Here is a 22,233-nt window from a genome sequence, read left to right as displayed (position 1 = left end):
GTATTTACTAAACCAGAGAAGTGACCGGTCATCCATTAACCCGAACGCAGACTACTTTCAATCTCGCCCAAGACTGAAATAGCGGATAACAGAGAACAATCAACTGCATTCAACTATACAGCAAAGCCTGTATTAGACTGGCCGATTATTGACCAGCTCCTAGTTAACAAGCGTGCGCAGGAACGTTTGTTAGCGACGATCTGGCAGTGCAATACTGCCGCCGATTACCCGATAAATGAGCAAACGTTTGGAATCTTTCAGAATGCTTAAAAATCATCAGTTGCTGGCGCCAGATCGCTGACCTGCTGCCGACACACAATGAGTCAGTATGGGGACGAGGCATGGCACTAGCGATCGCTCCTTCCCATGCCGTGGAGGAGATCACTACATGTAATAGCAGCAGTCTCCTCAGCTAGCGAACAGGCGATTTATGATCCTCTTACCTTCGAGGGACTCCATCCTCATGGGGCGGTATGATCACCACCTTCACCGTGACCGACGTGCGGAGAAGGTCAATCATCTGGTCATGGGTAAGGGTCACCACGGCCACCTTGCATATTTCGACAAGTCGACTGCCCTGCCGCAGACCAGCCTGCCATGCAAATCCATAGTCCTCCACTTCTGCCACCGTACCATCATACTTGACGTGGAAACCGAGCTGTCCTAGTCCATTCCGGCGTAAGGTCATGTCCACCGTCTCGCATCCTGTGGTCATAATCTGATAAGGAGATAAGAGGAGTTACTCTCCTACCCTGTAACCTGACTGATCCTCCAGGTGCTTAATCAATACACTCAGATGTGTTCTCAAGACACACTTGGCACAGTGGGCAAGACATCTGGCCAGCTAATGATGGCCACATCTAGATACTACGCTGTAAAATGTTTTAAAGGGAACCTGTCGGAAGCTTATCACCCTCCAAACCTGCCAAGGCTAGAAGACAACGGGGCATACAGGAGATGGGCTTGGGAGGACGTAAAATAATGCATTGGCTTTTGCTAATAAGGACATGTTCAGAAAGCACAGAAGAGGAGCGGTCAGCTGATGGCGGCACCAAAAAAAACAAAAACAAACAAAAAAAAAAAACTTCGGACAGATTCCCTTTAAGGTAATGCTTTACACACATTCACCTGTGGACACAATTTCACAGTCACATAGAATTTACCTAAAATGTATTAACTTTGTACATACACATGCATTACTTATCTTTTAATGATCTCGAGTTGTACTCCAGAGCTGCATTCACAATTCAGCAGTCCTCAGATGAAACCTGATGGCATTTCCTGCTGGCTAAACGTGTGCACGGAGCTTGAGATTTACACTCTGGGTAAGTGTACAGTAGTCTTTACAGTAATCTGATGTGATATAGTAAATGCCTCCACTGTATTCTAGGACAAGCAGCAGAATTAACGAATGCAGCTCTGAGGAATCTAATACAGGCTGTAACTCAGGTTAAATGTATTGACAAAACTCTTTATGTAGTGTACGGTGATGATACTGATGACCTATACAAGGTATTACATCAGAGCTACTTACTGTATACACAAGGCTCCGGCTATTAATCCAAAAACACTGAGCCATGGAAGACACCGAGTGCACAACATTTATTCATCTTTATTAATCATTTATTCATCTTTATTTTTATCCACATCACAATAAGAAAATTTTCGACACAGATTAAGTCATCATGCACAAACGGAAACCTGAAACGCGCGAGTCAATGCACAAAAACGAGAGTCAATGCACAAAATGTTTACAAGACGTCACTGTAAGTACACACATATGCAAAGCCGCCATTTCATCCCCGTGGGACACATAACATAAGTAAACCAGACATAACAGGAAAAACTATGCAAAAAGTGCCAGAAGTTCAAGTGATCGATGCCAACAAATACAGTAAAGTATTCAAAGACTGGACATGCACATCCTCCGTTTCGCAGATACCAATATCCAGATGTGAAATCTTTCAGTTGTAAGGAGGTTTAATACTTGGTTCAGGACAATAAAAGCAGTTAAAGGGATCACCCATTAGAACAGGCATCCTCGAACTGCGGCCCTCCAGCTGTTGCAAAACAACAACTCCCAGCATGCCCGAACAGCCTACAGGTAACAGCCTACAGCAGGGCATTGTGGGAGTTGTAGTTTTACAACAGCTGGAGGGCCGCAGTTTGAGGATGCCTGCATTAGAACAACCCCTAGGCATACAGACATGTCTTATATGGCCATCAATACATCAGAGTGTAATACCACACTTCTCCTGCAAAGGCCGCTGTTTCCAGATGACACAACCGCTATAAGGGTCTGGCTAAACTGGTTGCCACGACCACAATTGCAGAGTGGCGGTGGTCCCATCAAAATGAATGGGATTGCAGCTTGACTCGTGTTGCGATCCCATTCATTTCTATGGGATCACCACTACTCTGCAATCCTGAGTCGAACCAGCGTAGCCGTACCCTAATACTTAAAAGGGGTTTTCTGGGAGTTCGATATTGAATATCCTTAGGATAGGTCACCAATATCTGATCAGTTGGGGTCCGACTCCCTGCACCTTTAATGATCAGCTGCTACAAGGAGAGGTCTTTTTCTAGGCCAGAGACGTCACCATACATTGGTCTATGTGCAACTCAGTCCTATTCAGGCGAATGGGCCTAAGACTACTTTCACACTGGCGTTTCTGGATCTGCTTGTGAGATCCGTTTCAGGGATCCGTTCAGAATGCATCAGTTTGGCTGCGTTTGGTCTCCGTTCCGCTTTTAAGGCGGACACTAAAACGCAGCTTGCACCTTTTTGGTGTCCACCTGACGATGGGGGGCCAAACGGATCCGTCCTGACTTACAATGTAAGTCAACGGATCTGTTTTCACTGACAATATGGTGCAATTGAAAACGGATACGCCTACTATTGACTTTCAATGTAAGTCAAGACGGATCCGTTTTGACTTGGGCTACTTTCACACGTGAGTTTAGGTGCGGATCTGTCTGGTATCTGCACAGACTGATCCGCACCTATAATGCAAACGCTTGTATCCGTTCAGAACGGATCCGTTTGCATTACCATGAACAAAACAAAAAAAAATAAAAAAATACATTTTTTCTTTTTTGTTCATGATAATGTAAAGGGATCCGTTTTGACTTGCATTGAAAGTCAATGGGAGGCGGATCCGTTTTCAATTGCACCATATTGTGTCAGTAAAAACTGATCCGTCCCCATTGACTTACATTGCAAGTCAGGACGGATCCGTTTGGCTCAGTTTCGTCAGACGGACATCAAAAGCGTTTTGGTGTCCGCCTCCAGAACGGAACGGACGCAAACTGATGCATTCTGAACGGATCCTTATCCATTCAGAATGTATTGGGGCTGAATTGATCCGTTTTGGGCCGCTTGTGAGAGCCCTGAAACGGATCTCACAGGCGGACCCAGAAACAGCAGTGTGAAAGTAGCCTAGACTTTATTTTTTTTTTATTAATAATGCAAACGGATCCGTTCTGAACGGATACAAGTGTTTGCATTATCGGCGTGGATCTGGCTGTGCAGATACAAGACAGATCCGCAGCGAACGCAGGTGTAAAGTAGCCTAAGCTGCAATACCAAGCACTGCCACTTTACAACGTACGGCGCTGTGCACGGCATGCCACAAGGATCCTGCAGTCTTCACAGGAGCGTCGAAACCTCTTCAAACAGCTGATCGGCGGGAGCAGCCAGGAGTTGGGCTCTCATAGATCAGATATCCATGACCTATCCTGAGGATAAGCCCTCAATATTCTTCTCCCAGAAAACTCCAATAGGTCAATGGTGCACTTCTCTCCTACGGTATGATGGCGCCCTACACAGAACCCCCAATGTGTTTGTCCCCCCGGGGGACACATGGGTAGACACGATGTTGTTTCCATTTGTGCAGAATGACTCAGTTTTTGTGTTATTATCGAGGCTTTTATTGCATATTGTGTGTTAAAAGTAGTGGATTAATAAATATGAATTAAAGAGATATTCCAGTTTCAGCAAATAATGTTCAATCTTTGTATATAATATGCCTATATACTTCCTAGTTTCCGTCCTGGTCACGTAATGGACACACAGGTTACAATACAGATATGACAGCTCCTGGCCCGGCCGTCTGCTGTGCATAGCACTGCAGCTCATCTCCGTTCAATGGGGGTGTTAATGCTGTCCTTCCGGCACAGCCGGCGGCCGGGGGGTTCTGGACAGACGCTCTGCAGACTTTATGAAGCAAAGCATCCCACTGAAAGCAGATGTTGCAGGCATCCGGCGTTTTCTCCCTGGACATAAAAAGTGCCTTAGGCTAAATGCACACCATCAGGATTGCGTGCGGAAAATCTGCACTGTAGGTCATGAAATTCTCAATGCACACGATGCAGATTTTTTTCTGCGTGGATTTTGACCTGCGGTACGGATTTTAAAATCTGCACGTCAATTTTAATTTTTCCTGACCGGATTTTCTCCATTCACTTAGTAAAATCCACACGCAAATCCGGACCAACTGATACGGATTGACCGCATGGATTTGCCTGCGAACACCTGTGGATTCTCCGCACATGAATCCTGAACGTGTGCATGTACCCTTAAAGGGGTTGTCCACCTTTGGGACATTTTTAACTGTGGGCAGCAATGCGTTGTACCTGTTAAAAAAATAAATAAATAAAATAATCATACTCCCCAGACGCCCTTCTGCGCTGGTCCTTTAAACCAGCGGTCCCCAACCGCCGGGCCGCGGCCCAGGACCGGGCCGCGGAGGATTGTTAGCCGGGCCGCGGCGATCATGGCAGTCTTTAACTCTGTACTAATGAAGCGCTTCCATTATGGAAGCGCTTTATTAGTACAGAAGGACCAGGAAGCGGTGAAGGATCTGTACTCACCACTTCCTGGTCCACGGCTCGGCTATCGGCTGTGCAGGGCTGCGCACAGCGTGAGGTCTCTCTGTGACCTCACGCTGTGCGCCGCTATACACAGCCGACAGCAGAATGAAGAGGATCGCGATGGTGACCAGGAGCAGGAGAGGTAAGAGATTTTTTTATTTTATTTTATTTGCGCTAGGGGCTGACATGAAGGACATGGGGCTGACATGTGGGGCTAATGGCTGACATGTGGGGCTAATGGCTGACATGTGGGGCTAATGGCTGACATGTGGGGCTAATGGCTGACATGTGGGGCTAATGGCTGACATGTGGGGCTAATGGCTGACATGTGGGGCTAATGGCTGACATGTGGGGCTAATGGCTGACATGTGGGGTGGCCATGGGGCTAATGGCTGACATGAGGGGCTAATGGCTGACATGAGGGGCTAATGGCTGACATGAGGGGCTAATGGCTGACATGAGGGGCTAATGGCTGACATGAGGGGCTAATGGCTGACATGAGGGGCTAATGGCTGACATGAGGGGCTAATGGCTGACATGAGGGGCTAATGGCTGACATGAGGGGCTAATGGCTGACATGAGGGGCTAATGGCTGACATGAGGGGCTAATGGCTGACATGAGGGGCTAATGGCTGACATGAGGGGCTAATGGCTGACATGAGGGGCTAATGGCTGACATGAGGGGCTAATGGCTGACATGAGGGGCTAATGGCTGACATGAGGGGCTAATGGGGGGCTTATGGCTGACATGAGGGGGCAATGGGGAGCTTATGGCTGACGAGGGGCTAATAGGGGGCTTATGGCTGACATTGGGGGGGGGGGGGTTTATGGCTGACATTGGGGGGGGGGGGTTTATGGCTGACATTGGGGGGGTTTATGGCTGACATTGGGGGCTGATAGATAGCTAAAGGTTTGGGGGTCTGATCTGAGGTGTAATGAATTTTTTCTTTTCTTATTGTTCTCCTCTAAAACTAGGTGCATCTTATAGGGCGAAAAATATGGTACAGTGCAGCAGAGACCAGTGCAGCAGAGACCAGTGCAGCAGAGACCATAGTCAGTTTATATAGTCATTATATAGTGTTATATATTTTAATATGCACCTTGTGTTTTGTTATGTGCGTGAATCAGTCAGCCCCGCCCACCCCCTAAGCCCCGCCCCAGAACCCCCGCCCCCTTTCTCCCCCCACCCGGTCCCTGGGAAAATTGTCTCGCATGAAACCGGTCCTTGGTGCAAAAAAGGTTGGGGACCACTGCTTTAAACGTCTGGACTGATGGGGTCATGTGTGATACTGCAGCCAATGATTAGCTTCAGTTTATGACATATCCCCAAGCAGCACGCAGATTTACAGGACGGGGCCTGAAGACCACTAATGGGAGCCCGGGACCCGGAATGGAGCGGTGAGGAGCAGGTGTTCTGCCCACAGTTAAAAATGTTCCAAGGTGGACAACCCCTTTAAGGGTCAGTGAAAAATATTGCACTGAAACCAAAAGCTATTGCAAAGCATCTAAAGCGCCTGCTTTTCTTTCATCAATCTCTGAAATTTGGAATATGTATTATTACTCCCTGTGTTTTATGTCTTTGTAGAAAATGGCAGATATAAAAAGAAAAAAACATGAACCTGGGCCCAACACCCTGTCGTACAGGGCACCTAAACGGCCCCAGGACACGTTCGTTTATTGTCGCTCAAGCCCGCTGTTTTCAGTTTAATGTGTACGGGGGTCTCCCGACTCTCCCCCGACATCAAAGGGGACCGAAGTATCGGGTGAAGTGAATATTCTGACCCAATCCTTGCTCCGCTCTCCACACAGAATACACATACGTTCTCCATTGTGATTTTTACATTTAATACTGTGGTTCCCCCCCTATTGATGTTACTATAGGTGAGTTAGTGCATCCATGAAGTGACCTCCAGGCAGGGGACAGAAATCAGGAACTGGTTATGCATCTGCTTATCACAGATCACTGGGGTCAATGAACTGGGGGGCACACAGCACTGACCCGTCCCAAAACCAGGCAGGAGTGACATGCAGCAGGGCGGCGTCAGGGCGCAATTCAGTGAAAGCTTACCTATTTAAATGGCCCTACTTAAAAAAGGACACATCCCCACTTGATGGGGATGAGCAGCAATATCAGGCAGAGCCATTTGAACAAGTGGCTAGAGGGAAAACAGACAGGTCAGAAGTTTTGATAGGTGGGGTCCAGATCCCGAGACCCCTACAGATTTCGGAGATGAGTGGCAGAAGCACTGTGCCCCTTTGGGATCCAGCACAATCCTAACACCACAGGCTCTGAGGATCAGGCGAACAGCGCCAAAGGGGTGTAGCATTTAGCACTTTTGTTTCAACGATCGCTGGGGGCAGGGGACCAATCAAAACATCTGACATGCCAATTTTTTAAACAAATGTTACCTTATAGACATTTCTAAGAGGGCTTGCACTAAATACTATAAAGATATTGGTGCAGCAGCCTCTCATTACATAGTCAGTCCTACTACTGACCCTCATTCACATGGACGCTGTTCAGCCGTGCCCACATTGCGGCCTGCAAACAGCAGGTCCGCAATATGCAGGCACTGGCCATGGGCTCCCCCGCATCATGGATGCGGAACCATTTACTAGAATGGGTCTGCAATCCGGAAGGTCGGTGCGGAACCACATGGAAACACTACAAAGTGCTTCCGTTGGGTTTCTGTCCATGCATCGGCACAGCAAAAAAAACATGTTCTATTTTTTGCGGTGCGGACGGATCACAGAACCATTCAAGTTGAATGGATCTGGATCCATCGCGGCAGCCGCACGGATGGTGCCCGTGCATTGGGGACTGTACGGAATGTACGACAAACGGCTGTGTGAATGAGCACTTAACTGCAGTGGTGAGGATGATACTAGGCTGAAGTACAGGATACTAGGACAAGGAACATTTCACAGTATAAAACATGGTTTCTCCAGATACAGGACCTGAACTGGTACTCATGCCCTGCAGTTGCTCTACACTATGCGGTTGTGTTGCTGCAATATGACCGCGCTCAACACTAGTATAGACGAAACCGCTACTTCATATCCAGGTTATGGATTTCTTTATTGATGATGTCAGAGTATGATTTACTGTACGCATGAAGAGCATTAAAATGATTAACGCAGCAATCAGTCAAATAAAGCAAGCCCAGCATTTACACAGCACAGCTGCTTTATTGAAGACTTACTGACCTTAAGTCTCTGCACAATCTCCCGGATATCTTCTGCATTCCCGTCAATTGCCCGTATTAATATATGATCACCTCGGCCATAAAAGATCTTCAGGGACAGCGGCTCTGGAGTCCACCCTATGACGTCGGCACAGTAACAGTTAAAGACCACTTCCTTGGTGGCGGTCTCAATCAAGACCATGAACTCGTTGGAGATGCCCAATGCACACTCCATCTCAGCTGCCTGAGAAAAGTCTTGAGCCATCACTCTCCAACACAAGGCGCCCGAACTCTGCAGCTCGGCACCCAGCCGCGCCCTTGTCCTTTCCTTCTTCTTGGACGTTAGAGAGATCAGGTTAAATTTACCCGTGGTGTCGATGGGAGTATTGGTTACGTAGTTCTCGCCCAGGTCCTTTAGGTATTCCTGTCGTGTACGAGTCGCCATAGTGTGGAACTTGTCCGACTTGTGAGCCGCGTTCTCGGCATTGATCACTTTAGCCAGAAGAAAGTCGCGGAACACATCGGACTTACGGAATGTTACCCCATTAGGAATTGGAGGACCGAAGGGAGGGACATCTTTGGATCTGGTCACTGCCACTCTGAGAAGAATATGTCAACCAGTATTAGTATGAGAGGGATGTTATTACAGTGGAGAGAAAATAAATATATATATATATATATATATATATATATATATATTTTATAATATATATGTGCCCACCTGTAGCAGACATTGTCAGTGCAAGGCTCATGTGCCCAGACAATGATAAAGACATGCTGGAAGTGCGAGCGAATGTTCTGGGGAGTAAAAGGCAAAGCTCCAGGCTCCTGGAAGATGATGGTCACGATATCGTTTCCAATGTGTCTCTTCCGAAGAAGCTGAAAAGAATGAAGAAATGATGCATTTAGGGATCTGTCATTGTCCGGTCATGTATATGACTAGCCAAAAATCACAAATGATCAAGGTTGGTGTAAAGCCTCATTCACACGGCAGATAAGGTTCCATACTACGAGGGCTACGAAATGAAATATTGTGTGCCATCGTGCCCTAGAAGTATTGCTTCCAAGTATTGCTGCCTGCAGTCATCAGTAGCAAAAGCTTAGTGCACCAAGATTTATTCCGTTGAGTTCAAGGGTAACTGTTTAAATTCTTCTGCACTGAGCTCCCCCTAGTGGTGGCTGCAGGCCTGTAGAGGAAGCAGAAACGTAGGACTTCTACAGAAGATTTATAAATGCATTTGTCTGTTACACTGTACATTGAGAAATATGGTGGTAAGAACGACCACCCGTTCTACTTTTTCCAACACAAAATAGGTAAAATGGACTAAAGTGTTTTTTTTTATTAACTTATTTAACCATAAACAAAACTAAAATAAAGTTTTGTTATACGAGCCCTATTATATTTGTGTATGTCCTTGCTTCCAAGAGCAGTATAGCTCCGTAAGACAACATCCAACGTATTTGTCTGTATAGAGGCATAGTGTAGAGCCCCAAAGCCATCTAAGAGTGCTGTATCTCAGTTCTATACAACTCTAGGATCACATAATTAAATATATTTTATAACGTCCGACAAATTATATTTTACAGGCGAGGTAAAGTATTATTTCACAATCTGAAGCTACCCCTGAGGCGATAACTCACTACACACAGTGAATCATGCCTCGATTCATCCTGTACACAGCAGAATGGAGTGGGTGAATCTTTATCATGCCTTCGTTCTCATTAGCGGCTCGTTACCTGTTGCCGGTTGTTTGGGGTGTACGGCAGCATTGTGGAAACGTGGAACATGAGCTCGTAGTCCTGGTAGTTGGTATACAGAGAGTGTGTCCCGGTGGAGTCCGCTAAGAGAACACAAGAGAGCGGTCAGTGCACTAGCATACAACACTACTATAGTCCTAAAATACAAGCAGTCTAATAAAACAGCTCGGCATTATTGGAGCATCCGTGACTGTCAAGACCACGGAGCTCACGTACACGTGAAATCCGACGTGTTCAGCTGCTCGGCGACTACTTACTCTTTGTGTCCAGCTGAGCGGCATACTTGCTGAAGCCTCTAAGGCAGACCTTCTCTCCTAGTAGGGACAAGAATTCCTCGAAGGCCGGACCTGCGCTCTCGTTGTTGTACATCTCCTCCTCGGAGCTCTGCCCCGCTTTGCAGTACAGGATCCCCACCTTGTGCTTTCTGCAAAGCTGGAAAGAGAAGGGTCTTTTATAGTCATTGCTGCTCTTCACCTAAGTACAAATGTCTCTCTCATCACCGTCCCGTCTATTAATCTCTCCCAATTCCTCCACACACCTACATGTTCAGTTTGGCTGAGCAGGTATAGGTTGTCAATGGAGAAGAAAGCTGCTGCCAGTCCCTTCATCCAATACTACTCTGCCCCTACACCATATGACGGGGGAGTGTCAGGAGATCCCCATATAGTATTTCCCCGTAGGGCTGCAATGAGTACTCGATTAAATCGAGTAAATCGATACAAAAAAATCCTTGATGCAAATTTTTTGCATCAAGGATTAATTTGTCACATGACCACGGAGTGGGAGGGAAGTGCTTGCTATTACTCCCGCTCCGTGGTCTCCTGCTGGCCCGCAATGCGCTCTGAATACTCACCTTTCCAGCAGGGGGCCTCGGACACTCCACAGCACGTCCATGGTCCAGCGCTGCACTGACTTCCTGACATAAGATCGCAGTCAGGCCCAGAGCAGCGCAGAATGATGGAGTGTTTGCGGCGTCCCTGCTGGAAACGCAAGTTGGTGACACCGAGGAGATGGGGGCAACCAATGACGCTGTGCACTCCGGGTGTCAGGAGGAGGGCAGGCTGGGCTTTCACAGACCATATGTCCATGGTTTAACTGAAGTGTGGCCCGGCCCTAGGGGAGAGACGGTCCATGGGGGGCAGAGACGATGGCCCGAGGGGGAAGGGGGTGCTTGGAGAGACGATGGCCTAAGGGGGGGGGGGGGGGGGGGAGATGATGGTACTAGGGGGGAATTGATGCACTTGGGCTGATCGCACAGGGGGAAACGAAGGGTGTTGGGGACTGATGGCAGGGGGTCTGATGGGTTTTTAGAAAACAGTCTATTAATTCATTTTTTCTTATTAGGGTACTCTATTAATCATAAAAATAATCAATAGAATACTCGATTGCTAAAATAATCGTTAGCTGCAGCCATATTTCCCCAACATCTTCATTCCAATAAATGGGTAGTCTCATCAAGACAACCCTTTCCCAAGCATGGTATTAGGGAGCATGGACTTAAGGGGAGGGGGTGCTTCAATTGCTTAGAAATCCCTTTCATGAACCACGATGAGAACCACCAACAAGCCCCGTTTTCCCTCTAGCAGACTCATCTGGATGGCTGCCATGTCATACTGCAATTCTTCTCCCCTGGCAAAATCAGCTGCTTGCTGGGGGTCTCAGGAGCAGGACCTGGGGCAATCAGGAGATCACTAAAGCAGCTTCCATGTGAAAGGGGTTGGCTTCAACCACAAAGATCACTTTCACGTTGGCGGTACAGCTCTTCAACAGCCTGCCGGAGTTCTCTGGAGGTTACCGGAATGCCCGCTGGCCCCATTGACTACAACAAGGTCTGTCAGAGATACCGGCAAGTATCCCAAGTTTCGGGCGTAAAAAAACAAACAAAAAAAAACACTGCATGTGTTCTATACCGGAACTGCCTGCCGGAGAGCTGTGCCGCCAATGTGAAAGTAGCCTTACTAATTCCTACGCACCAACCTAATCTGAACTGACTGAATATGTTTTTCCCAACAGACTCCCTTTCTACCATCATATTTGGTCACACTCTGTATCTAAGTGGCCTAATTTAGTGAAATTATCCATTATCTTAAATAGGTTACCCTGCAGAGCTTCAGTCCTATTGCTAAGCAATGAACATCGTTCCCGTCAGTGCTCCTCACCTTCAAAAAATAAAGCTGGCCATACAGATCAGCCGAACCAACCAGTCTGTGAGACCGGCTGACAACCTAAATGTATGAGGGTCTCCAGACTCTGCCCCGATGTCAGGAGAGAGAAGGATCGAGTATTTGGACTTGAACATGCCCCATCCTTTTGTTCTCAGGGGAGTTAAAGCCTCCAGCTGTGGCTTACTCTCCTCTAGGAATCAAAAACATCAACCTGCTCTACATTCACGTTATTTCACCCATCATATAGTAACAGGTTCACCAGCTCACCCCTTGTTCATCCAGCTTGAGAAGCTGCTCGGTGACTTTTGAGGAATTCATCGCCAGCCGTAGACAGTGAATATTAAGCTCGGGGATCACTGCCTCTAGAACGTCTTTGAGGGGTAGTCCCCGAACCGTACCGTGCTTGGCTGTGGATGGCACAGCATCCTCGTGGATCATACCTCTCAGGGTTACGAGCTGAGAAATAAGAGAGCGATCAGTAATCTAACAGTAAAAATAAAACTACACATATAATTATAGACGTGCTAACTGCGTCTAATGCTGCAGTGTATCCGGCCCACGGGCAGTCCACATAGCGCCTAGATGGCTAACCTCCGGTATTCGAGCTGAGGTCAAACTACGACTCCCAGCATGCTCCATTAATTTCTATGGAGTTCTCAGAACAGCCAAGCAAGTGTACATCTTGGGGGAGGGGGGGGGGGGGGGTAGTTTTACCACAGCTGGAGTGCCGGAGGTTAGCCATCATAGACATAGCGTATCATGAGCATGCTTCACGTACATGCCAGGAAAAGCTCCTGCTGCCCATGTTGGATATATCCAAGGCCTTTGTATGCAAAGAGTGTCCTTTTGGTATATGTGGGACCAGTATGTATCAGCATTACCGTATAGGAAAGTGTAGTCGGTTGCACTTTCCTATAGATGGATACAAGTAAAAGAACCGTGCACAATCTATTTTTTTTTTGGAAGTCAATGGAAGTCAGATCACGTATGCCACTGTACAGATTTAGGCCTCATGTAAATGGTAAAGCTGAGTGCATTCTATGGAAGTAGCTGCACTCTATGGAACTGCCACCATATGGAGACATACTAGGAAAAAGCATTCGCTGCACCGCTATCATCGGTGCGTACACTGCAATTATATATACATACATATACACACACACACAGTACTGTTTAAATGTTTTAGGCATGTGTGAAAAAAATGCTGCAACGTAAGAAGGCTTTTAAAAATGGAAGTGATAATAGTTTATATTTAGCAAATAACAAAACGCAAAGTGAATGAACAAAAGAGAAATCAATATCCGATGTGACCAGACTTTGTATTCAAAAGAGAATCAGTCCTTCTACACAGTTTGAGGGAGGTTGTTCCAAACATCTTGAGAACGAACCACAGATTTTCTGTGGATGTAGGCTTGCTGAAATTCTCCTGTCTCTTCATGTAATCCCAGCCAGACCAGATGATGTTGATACCAGGGCTCTGTGGGGGCCATTTCATAACTTCCTTGTTCCTCTTTATGCTACAGATACGATTTTGGCTACTTTCACATTAGCGTTTTTTTGCGGATCCGTCATGGATCTGCAAAAACGCTTCCGTTACAATAATACAACCATATGCATCCGTCATGAATGGATCTGGTTGTATTATGTCTTCTATAGCCATGACGGATCCTTTCATGAACACCATTGGAAGTCCTTGGGGGACGGATCAGTTTTCTATTGCGTCAGAGAAAATGGATCCGTCCCCATTGAATTACATTGTGTGTCAGGACGGATCCGTTTGGCTCGGCTTCGTCAGGCTGCAAGCAGCGTTTTGGTGTCCACCTCCAGAGCGGAATGGAGACTGATCGGAGGCAAACTGATGCATTCTGAGCGAATCCTTTTCCATTCAGAATGCATTAGGGCAAAACTGATCCGTTTTGGACCGCTTGCGAGAGCCCTGAACGGATCTCGCAAACGGAAACCAAAACGCGAGTGTGAAGGTAGCCTTAATGACATTGGCTGTATGTTCGGGGTTGGTGTCCGGCTGCAGAATAAATGTAACTCATCAGATGCCTCCCTGATGTACTGCACAATGGATAAATATCTGCCTGTATTTCTCAACATTGAAGACACCATTGAGGGTTGCAGAGCAGTGGTCGACCAGGGAAATTTAGTGCAGCAGAAGGACACATCACGCTTACTTCCCTTTGAAATCGGAAGAAGTCTAGCAGTGCCATCGCCTCAGAACTGGCAGAAACTAGTGGGACCCAGGAACACCCATCTACTGGTCGGAGACGTATGGCAATAAGTGGTCTCCATGGAAGAATTTAGGCCAAAAAGCTATACCTTCGACAAGGAAAGAAGGCCAAGCAACTCAACAAGCATGAAAACATAGGAACTGGGAGCTCTGGACTGGTGAGATATATAACTGCAACAGAAGGAAGTCTGTTCGTCAAGGGGCTGGAGAGCGGTACATGAACGAGCGTCTGCAGACAACAGTGAAGCATGGTCGAGGGTCCTTGCAAGTTTGGGGCTGCATTTCAGGAAATGGAGCTGGGAATTTGGTCAAGATTGATGGCGTCCTCAATGCTGAGAAATACAGGCAGATTCTTATCCATCATGTAATACCTTAAAGGGAGGCGTCTGATTGGCTTCAAAGTCATTCTGCAGCAGGACAATGAGCCCAAACACACAGCCAATGTGTAAAGAAGGGCAAAGAGTCCGGGAAGTTATGAAATGGCCCCCACAGAGCCCTGATCTCAACATCATCCGGTCTGGATGGGATTACATGAGGAGACAGACTGATCTGAGCAAGCCTACATCCACAGAAAATCTGGGGTTAGTACTCCTAAATGTTTGGAACAACCTACCTGTCAAGTACCTTTGAAAAACTATTGATCTGATTTTCTTCATTCACTTAGCATTTTTTTAATTTATAAAAATAAACTATTAACACTTCTATGTTTGAAAGCCTTCTTACGTGGCAGCATTTATTTTTAATTTTTTTCCACGATTGCCTAAAACTTTTGCACAGTGTTGTATATCTAAATTAAATCATTTAAAGGGAATCTGTCAACATAGCTTGAAATAAATCCAGCTAATATAGGAGACGTGCGCTTGTCAGCAGATTGTAATGGTCCCATCTTGATATGTGGTTTAATCCGGAGGAAGAAAAAAAAAAAAAAAGTTTTAGTTTTATGGCACCATTGGTGCAATAAGGGTGTTGCTGTTGCACCCAAGATTGCTAATTTTCTTTCCTTGCCGCGGCCCCACCTTTTTTACGGTCAGGGTTAACATAATCATGCCTGGTCCTATAGTCTCTCAGCTGCGCAGTACAGGGCTGGAGATAGCTGGGCAGGTGGAACCTGTACTGCGCATCTGCCTAGCGATGTCCAGCTCTGTACTGCGAAGCCGCGAGACTTCAGGACCAGGAGTGTTTACATCTACACCGTCTGGTCCCGTCGGTCAAAGCAGTGGGGGAGCGGCTGGCAAAGAAAATGAGCAGAGCCTCGGGTGCAGCGGCAACACCCTCGTCGCGCCAAAGGGGCCAATTTGCATAAATTGAAAAAGCTTTTTTCTCCAGATTTGGGCCACATATCAAGATGGGACGAAGCACGAGAATGTGCTGCCAAGTGCACGCCTCTCATGTCAGCGGGTATGTGGTGATAGAGTCCCTTTAAGTCACAAATAGAAGTCATTTCTGAAAACGGAACAGGCAATAAGTGTCTGATCTGTGGGGGTCCAACTGCTGGGAGAACTGAGGTCCTGGGTCTCTCCCCCCCCCCCCCCCCCCCCCCTCCTCCGCATGCTCTGTTCATCTTTAAAGGGACTCCTAGAGACAGGAGAGCGATTTACACCATTATCTCTAGCAGTCCCATAAAGAATGAATGAGGAGGTCATGTAGGGGTTCCTAGCGGTTGGAAATCACTGGTCCTCTGGACAGGGGATATGTGTATATCTTCTGACAACCCCTTTAAGCTCATTTTCGGTCTCACCTCACTGGTCCTGAGAATGATCCTGTACTGGTACTGTGGACCGTGGTCCTTGCTTTCATCCAGTTTGTCCCTTTTCAGACTCACAGCAACAGGTCCCAACTTCTCGTCTATTCCAAAGTAGTTACAGTGCTCTAGAAAAGAAAGGAAAAGAAAATGATCAAAGCACCGAACATCTAATAATCACTGTGTAAGAGAGAGACCCGGCTGCAAGGAACATAAGGGAGACTGTCCACAAGTGGCCGGAAACATTCACCTGGTGGGAAGCGTGACGGCATGAACGGGTCATCATTCATAGGAATACTAGATTATGGATATTATAATTAGGAATGAAGGAACCTTAGTAATTACTTTCCTAGAATGCAGAACTAAGCAATAAACATACAGATCTATATAGAGTAGTACTGGTCCAGAGCAAACCAGAAGTATCTACAGATATATATAGAGAGTAGTACTGGTCCAGAGCAAACCAGATGTGTCTACAGATATATATAGAGTAGTACTGGTCAAGAGCAAACCAGAAGTATCTACAGATATATATAGAGTAGTACTGGTCCAGAGCAAACCAGAAGTATCTACTGGTCCAGAGCAAACCAGAAGTATCTACAGATATATATAGAGAGTAGTACTGGTCCAGAGCAAACCAGAAGTGTGCACAGATATATAGAGAGAGTAGTACTGGTCCAGAGCAAACCAGAAGTGTCTACAGATATATATAGAGTAGTAGTACTGGTCCAGAGCAAACCAGAAGTGTCTACAGATATATATAGAGTAGTAGTACTGGTCCAGAGCAAACCAGAAGTATCTACAGATATATATATAGAGTAGTACTGGTCCAGAGCAAACCAGAAGTATCTACAGATATATAGAGAGTAGTACTGGTCCAGAGCAAACCAGAAGTGTCTACAGATACAGGGCCTTGCAAAAGTATTCACCCCCTTGACTTTTTTCGTATTTTGTTACATTACAGCCTTAAAGTCAATGTTATATAATGTATAATATTATAATGGGGCGGGGGAGGAGTTCCCGGCGGATTAAAACTACGACATGTTCGACATTTATTCGGGCAGCCTCTCGCCACGCGCCGCCATGCCTCTCCGGGAACTCAGTCCCCGCCCCCTTTATAGTCAATGGGGACAGAGCGGCAGTCCGGGGGCACACGTTTACTAGCGGCAGGACGGATCCGACAGGCTGTTCACCCGATGGAACAGCCTGCCGGAGGTCCGTGCCGCTAGTGTGAAAGTAGCCTAAGGGGAAACATGAAATGTGTTGGAATGGTCTAGTCAAAGCCCAGATCTCCAATCTCCAATCCAATAGAAAATCACTTGAAGATTGCTGTTCACAAGCGCAAACCACCCAACCTGAAGGAGCTGGAGCAGTTTTGTAAGGCGAAATGGGCAGAAATCCCAGTGGTAAGATGTGGCGAGCTCATGGAGACTTATCCAAAGCGACTTGGAGCTGCGATTGCCGCAAAAGGCGGTTCTACAAAGTGTTGGCTTTAGGGGGGTGAATAGTTATGCACATTGACTTTTTCTGTTATTTTGTCCTATTTGTTGTTTGCTTCACAATAAAAAACAAACACATCTTCACAGTTGTGGGCATGTTCTGTAAATTACATGATGCAAATCCTCAAACAATCCACGTTAATACCAGGTTGTGAGGCACCAAAACACGAAAAAAGTCAAGGGGGGGGGGGGGGGGGAATACTTTTGCAAGGCACTGTATGTACAGAGTAGTACTGGTCCGGAACGAATGAGGAGAGTCAGTTATATACATAGAGTAAAATATATGCAAATCAGCGTCCCTTCCAAAAGGAAAAGCTAAGCCTCTGATGCCACAAGATGTAAGGTAGCTGTCCTATAAGTCAACGCTCAATCTTTTAAACAGGCCTTGAAGCACAACTTGGATAAAAGCCGGCACCTCATCTGCAGACACCTGTGTCAGGGTGATGACCCCTCATCTGTGCAGAGCAGAGAGAACAGACTTACCTGGGCGAGAGGCCTTGGTCAGGACCAGGGGGGGTATTATTTCTCCTTATGGATTAGAAAGTGCCTAGTAGCTGCGAGGAGTCTTACAGGCCAGACAACGCTTCTCTGGGTTTCTGGTAAGACTCTTTACGCCTATTATTTGCTCTTTATAAGAAGAAATAGTATACAGGGAGTAGTAATGGCCCAGTGCATCAAAAAACAATCATGATGATAAACTGAGCAAAAACACACACATTTTCATTGGAGCATTAAAATAGCAGCATAATGCAAAATCAATAGAAATGCCACAACAGACAGAAGCAGAGAAACCTCCAACTAGGAGGCAACCGTCTGCAGAAAGAGACACTCCATTACAGAACACGATGAAGGACGCGCTCCAGTATGGAGGGCGCTGGGAGGACATAGCCCAGAATCACATTATCCACTATTCTCGAATTAAGTTTAAAGAGACGATTGCATTCCCAATAAAGGGTGTGTGTCCCTAACCAGTCTGGCTTTGACCAATCAGTCCTGACAATAGGGACACACCCATTTTACAGGGAACACCCATTGGTCAACATATTCATACTTTTCCGAGAGGAATAACAGGAGAGGAGCAACACAGAATAAACACGCTCCAGAACGGTCACAGACCAGCTACCCCAATAGGTGGCACTAGAGACCGTTTTCCTTCTGACTAGGAATGGAGCTAATTTGCCCAGGAGGCACTGCCTTGGCGTACAAGACTCCCTATGCCAACTTGGCGGTCTCGACATGCTATTTCATGCACGTATTTACTATCGCAGACCTGTTGGTGTCTTTGAAATGAAGTCGCTCTTTCATTAAACTACGACACGGGCAAATATCAAAACGTGCTGGAGCTCACTATAAGTAGCTTTGTATTCATAGACTTAGAAACCTCATCATCTTGACAGAACTGTCTATAGAGTGGTTCTCGGTGATGCCTTCGAGGCGTCTCTGGAGAGGAAACGTTCCGAGCCCTTGTTATTGCTGCTGCCGGCACGTCTCTGCAGGGTATATGGATAGGAGGCAAACACTGCGAAACCTGGAATATCCCGGCTCCGCTCTCAAGTCTCATTACATTGCTAAAGACTTAAGACGTTATTGGCCTCGCTACGAGATCCCTGTAAATCCACTAATGCTGCCGCCCCAAGATACGAAACTCTTCAGGTCGGCAGCTGACCCCCAGTAACATACATGATAATCTCGGCATGCATATTATTGGACGCAGGGTAAGCAGCCTTTTTGGTGTCACATGGGGTTTTCTGGGATCAGAAAGAAACTATTTTTTTTACTTTCCAGAAACAGCGCCACTCTTACCTATAGGTGGTGTCTGGTATTGCAGCTCCTAAGATATCCCTTTACAAGACCCAAAGGCATGGAGCATGCCGAATCCAAAGGCCAAGCTCACATTGTGTTTGGGCTTTCCAGGATTTTAAGGATGCCTTCCTGGAATATACCTGAAGGCTCCTTCTCATGCCCCCTATATAGATATACAGTGATGTACGTCAGCCATAGAACCTCACTGTAAAGACAGCGAATACTATGCAGTATGAATGTTTTTTTGTTTTTTAAATGGATGCCTCTGCAGGGAACAGCGGTCTATGTGGAAGCACACCGGCCGATAGTATGCCAAAAGGAAATCCGCCAGGTGCATGGGGCAAATGTAATGTGAACACACTCCAAGAAGAAAGTCCTCGGACCTGAGATTATACTGCTTGTTCTCCTCTCTTGCTACCAGGGAGCAGGTTTGATGATTAGATGACATTTTCTTAATTAGGTCACATACATATTAACCATTAATGTAATGTGTCCTAAATAGCTCTGCCGTGTCACAGTAAAGTATGAGCCGCAGGATGAAGAGAGACTTTGCAATTACATAGTCATCAAGACCTCGGGGTGGAACGTAGTGTTTTCAGGTATTATCTTGCAAACCTGCCCATAAATGCTTATTTCCCATGTGTCACACTAGATATCCCAATACATTGCCATTAAAGTGTCACCTTAAAGGGGTAGTCCCACGAAAAATATTCAACATTTTTTAAACCAGCCTCTGGATTTGAACACTTCTGTAATTGCATGCAATTAAAAATTCAGTATAGCTACTGAGATATTCAATAAAATGTATCTGTACAGCGCCACCTGCTGTTTTTTTTTTCTTATTTCTTTGTCCTGCTCACTGAGAAGGCCGCACATGCTCAGTTTTATCCTGAGTGCCTTCTGAGCTGTGATATGGAGAGCATGGACACGCCCCCTGAGCTGTGATAGGGAGAGCATGGACACGCCCCCTGAGCTGTGATAGGGAGAGCGTGGACACGCCCCCTGAGCTGTGATAGGGAGAGCGTGGACACGCCCCGCCCCCTGAGCTGTGATAGGGAGAGCGTGGACACGCCCCCTGAGCTGTGATAGGGAGAGCGTGGACACGCCCCCTGAGCTGTGATAGGGAGAGCGTGGACACGCCCCCTGAGCTGTGATAGGGAGAGCGTGGACACGCCCCCTGAGCTGTGATAGGGAGAGCGTGGACACGCCCCCTGAGCTGTGATAGGGAGAGCGTGGACACGCCCCCTGAGCTGTGATAGGGAGAGCGTGGACACGCCCCCTGAGCTGTGATAGGGAGAGCGTGGACACGCCCCCTGAGCTGTGATAGGGAGAGCGTGGACACGCCCCCTGAGCTGTGATAGGGAGAGCGTGGACACGCCCCCTGAGCTGTGATAGGGAGAGCGTGGACACGCCCCCTGAGCTGTGATAGGGAGAGCGTGGACACGCCCCCTGAGCTGTGATAGGGAGAGCGTGGACACGCCCCCTGAGCTGTGATAGGGAGAGCGTGGACACGCCCCCTGAGCTGTGATAGGGAGAGCGTGGACACGCCCCCTGAGCTGTGATAGGGAGAGCGTGGACACGCCCCCTGAGCTGTGATAGGGAGAGCGTGGACACGCCCCCTGAGCTGTGATAGGGAGAGCGTGGACACGCCCCCTGAGCTGTGATAGGGAGAGCGTGGACACGCCCCCTGAGCTGTGATAGGGAGAGCGTGGACACGCCCCCTGAGCTGTGATAGGGAGAGCGTGGACACGCCCCCTGAGCTGTGATAGGGAGAGCGTGGACACGCCCCCTGAGCTGTGATAGGGAGAGCGTGGACACGCCCCCTGAGCTGTGATAGGGAGAGCGTGGACACGCCCCCTGAGCTGTGATAGGGAGAGCGTGGACACGCCCCCTGAGCTGTGATAGGGAGAGCGTGGACACGCCCCCTGAGCTGTGATAGGGAGAGCGTGGACACGCCCCCTGAGCTGTGATAGGGAGAGCGTGGACACGCCCCCTGAGCTGTGATAGGGAGAGCGTGGACACGCCCCCTGAGCTGTGATAGGGAGAGCGTGGACACGCCCCCTGAGCTGTGATAGGGAGAGCGTGGACACGCCCCCTGAGCTGTGATAGGGAGAGCGTGGACACGCCCCCTGAGCTGTGATAGGGAGAGCGTGGACACGCCCCCTGAGCTGTGATAGGGAGAGCGTGGACACGCCCCCTGAGCTGTGATAGGGAGAGCGTGGACACGCCCCCTGAGCTGTGATAGGGAGAGCGTGGACACGCCCCCTGAGCTGTGATAGGGAGAGCGTGGACACGCCCCCTGAGCTGTGATAGGGAGAGCGTGGACACGCCCCCTGAGCTGTGATAGGGAGCGCGTGGACACGCCCCCTGAGCTGTGATAGGGAGCGCGTGGACACGCCCCCTGAGCTGTGATAGGGAGCGCGTGGACACGCCCCCTGAGCTGTGATAGGGAGCGCGTGGACACGCCCCCTGAGCTGTGATAGGGAGCGCGTGGACACGCCCCCTGAGCTGTGATAGGGAGCGCGTGGACACGCCCCCTGAGCTGTGATAGGGAGAGCGTGGACACGCCCCCTGAGCTGTCTCCTTCATATAAATCTAGCAGAGCAATGAATGGGGAGATCTCCGGTTCCATTTGAGGTACAGGGCTGGGTCTAGCTTTGTTAGAAAGAGATTACCATGTACTATATAATGTATATTTTTTTTACATTAATCATGGGATAACCCCTTTAACTTAAAGAGGACCTGTCAGACAGAACTGTGCGTGCGCACATCATCACCGAAGATGTTGTGTGCATGCGCCGTTCTGGACACGAGTACAGTCTAGCGCTGTCAATCTAAAGATAGGGAGGGGTGTGATGTAAAGCAAAAGGGGGTCATTATGGAGCGCCAGGGAAGCCGCTGGAGCAGTGCTCGAACCGCATAAGCCCGCCTCCTGGTGCTCGAATAGTTCATTTGCACAGATATAAGACCGGTA

At 47.8% G+C, this 22,233-nt stretch overlaps 1 protein-coding gene across 5 annotated transcripts in view; it reads right to left on the bottom strand.

Annotated features, from left to right (window-relative positions):
• Positions 1-22,233, bottom strand: part of SIPA1L3 (signal induced proliferation associated 1 like 3) — a 129,431-nt gene that overhangs the window by 27,402 nt on the left and 79,796 nt on the right. For all 5 annotated transcript variants that reach the window (XM_044305305.1, XM_044305309.1, XM_044305306.1 and 2 more), the window contains 7 exons: positions 15,955-16,085; positions 12,248-12,436; positions 10,073-10,247; positions 9,795-9,898; positions 8,779-8,936; positions 8,080-8,656; positions 444-718 (listed from right to left, as the gene is read on the bottom strand). In XM_044305305.1, the coding sequence (XP_044161240.1) occupies positions 444-718; positions 8,080-8,656; positions 8,779-8,936; positions 9,795-9,898; positions 10,073-10,247; positions 12,248-12,436; positions 15,955-16,085 (1,609 nt within the window). The remainder of the gene's footprint in view (positions 1-443; positions 719-8,079; positions 8,657-8,778; positions 8,937-9,794; positions 9,899-10,072; positions 10,248-12,247; positions 12,437-15,954; positions 16,086-22,233) is intronic.

The sequence above is a fragment of the Bufo gargarizans genome, chromosome 9, assembly GCF_014858855.1.
Source record: "Bufo gargarizans isolate SCDJY-AF-19 chromosome 9, ASM1485885v1, whole genome shotgun sequence".
Taxonomy (NCBI): Eukaryota; Metazoa; Chordata; class Amphibia; order Anura; family Bufonidae; genus Bufo; species Bufo gargarizans.
The sequence above is the reverse complement of the archived record's forward strand: the minus strand, read 5'-3'. Positions and strand labels throughout refer to the sequence as shown.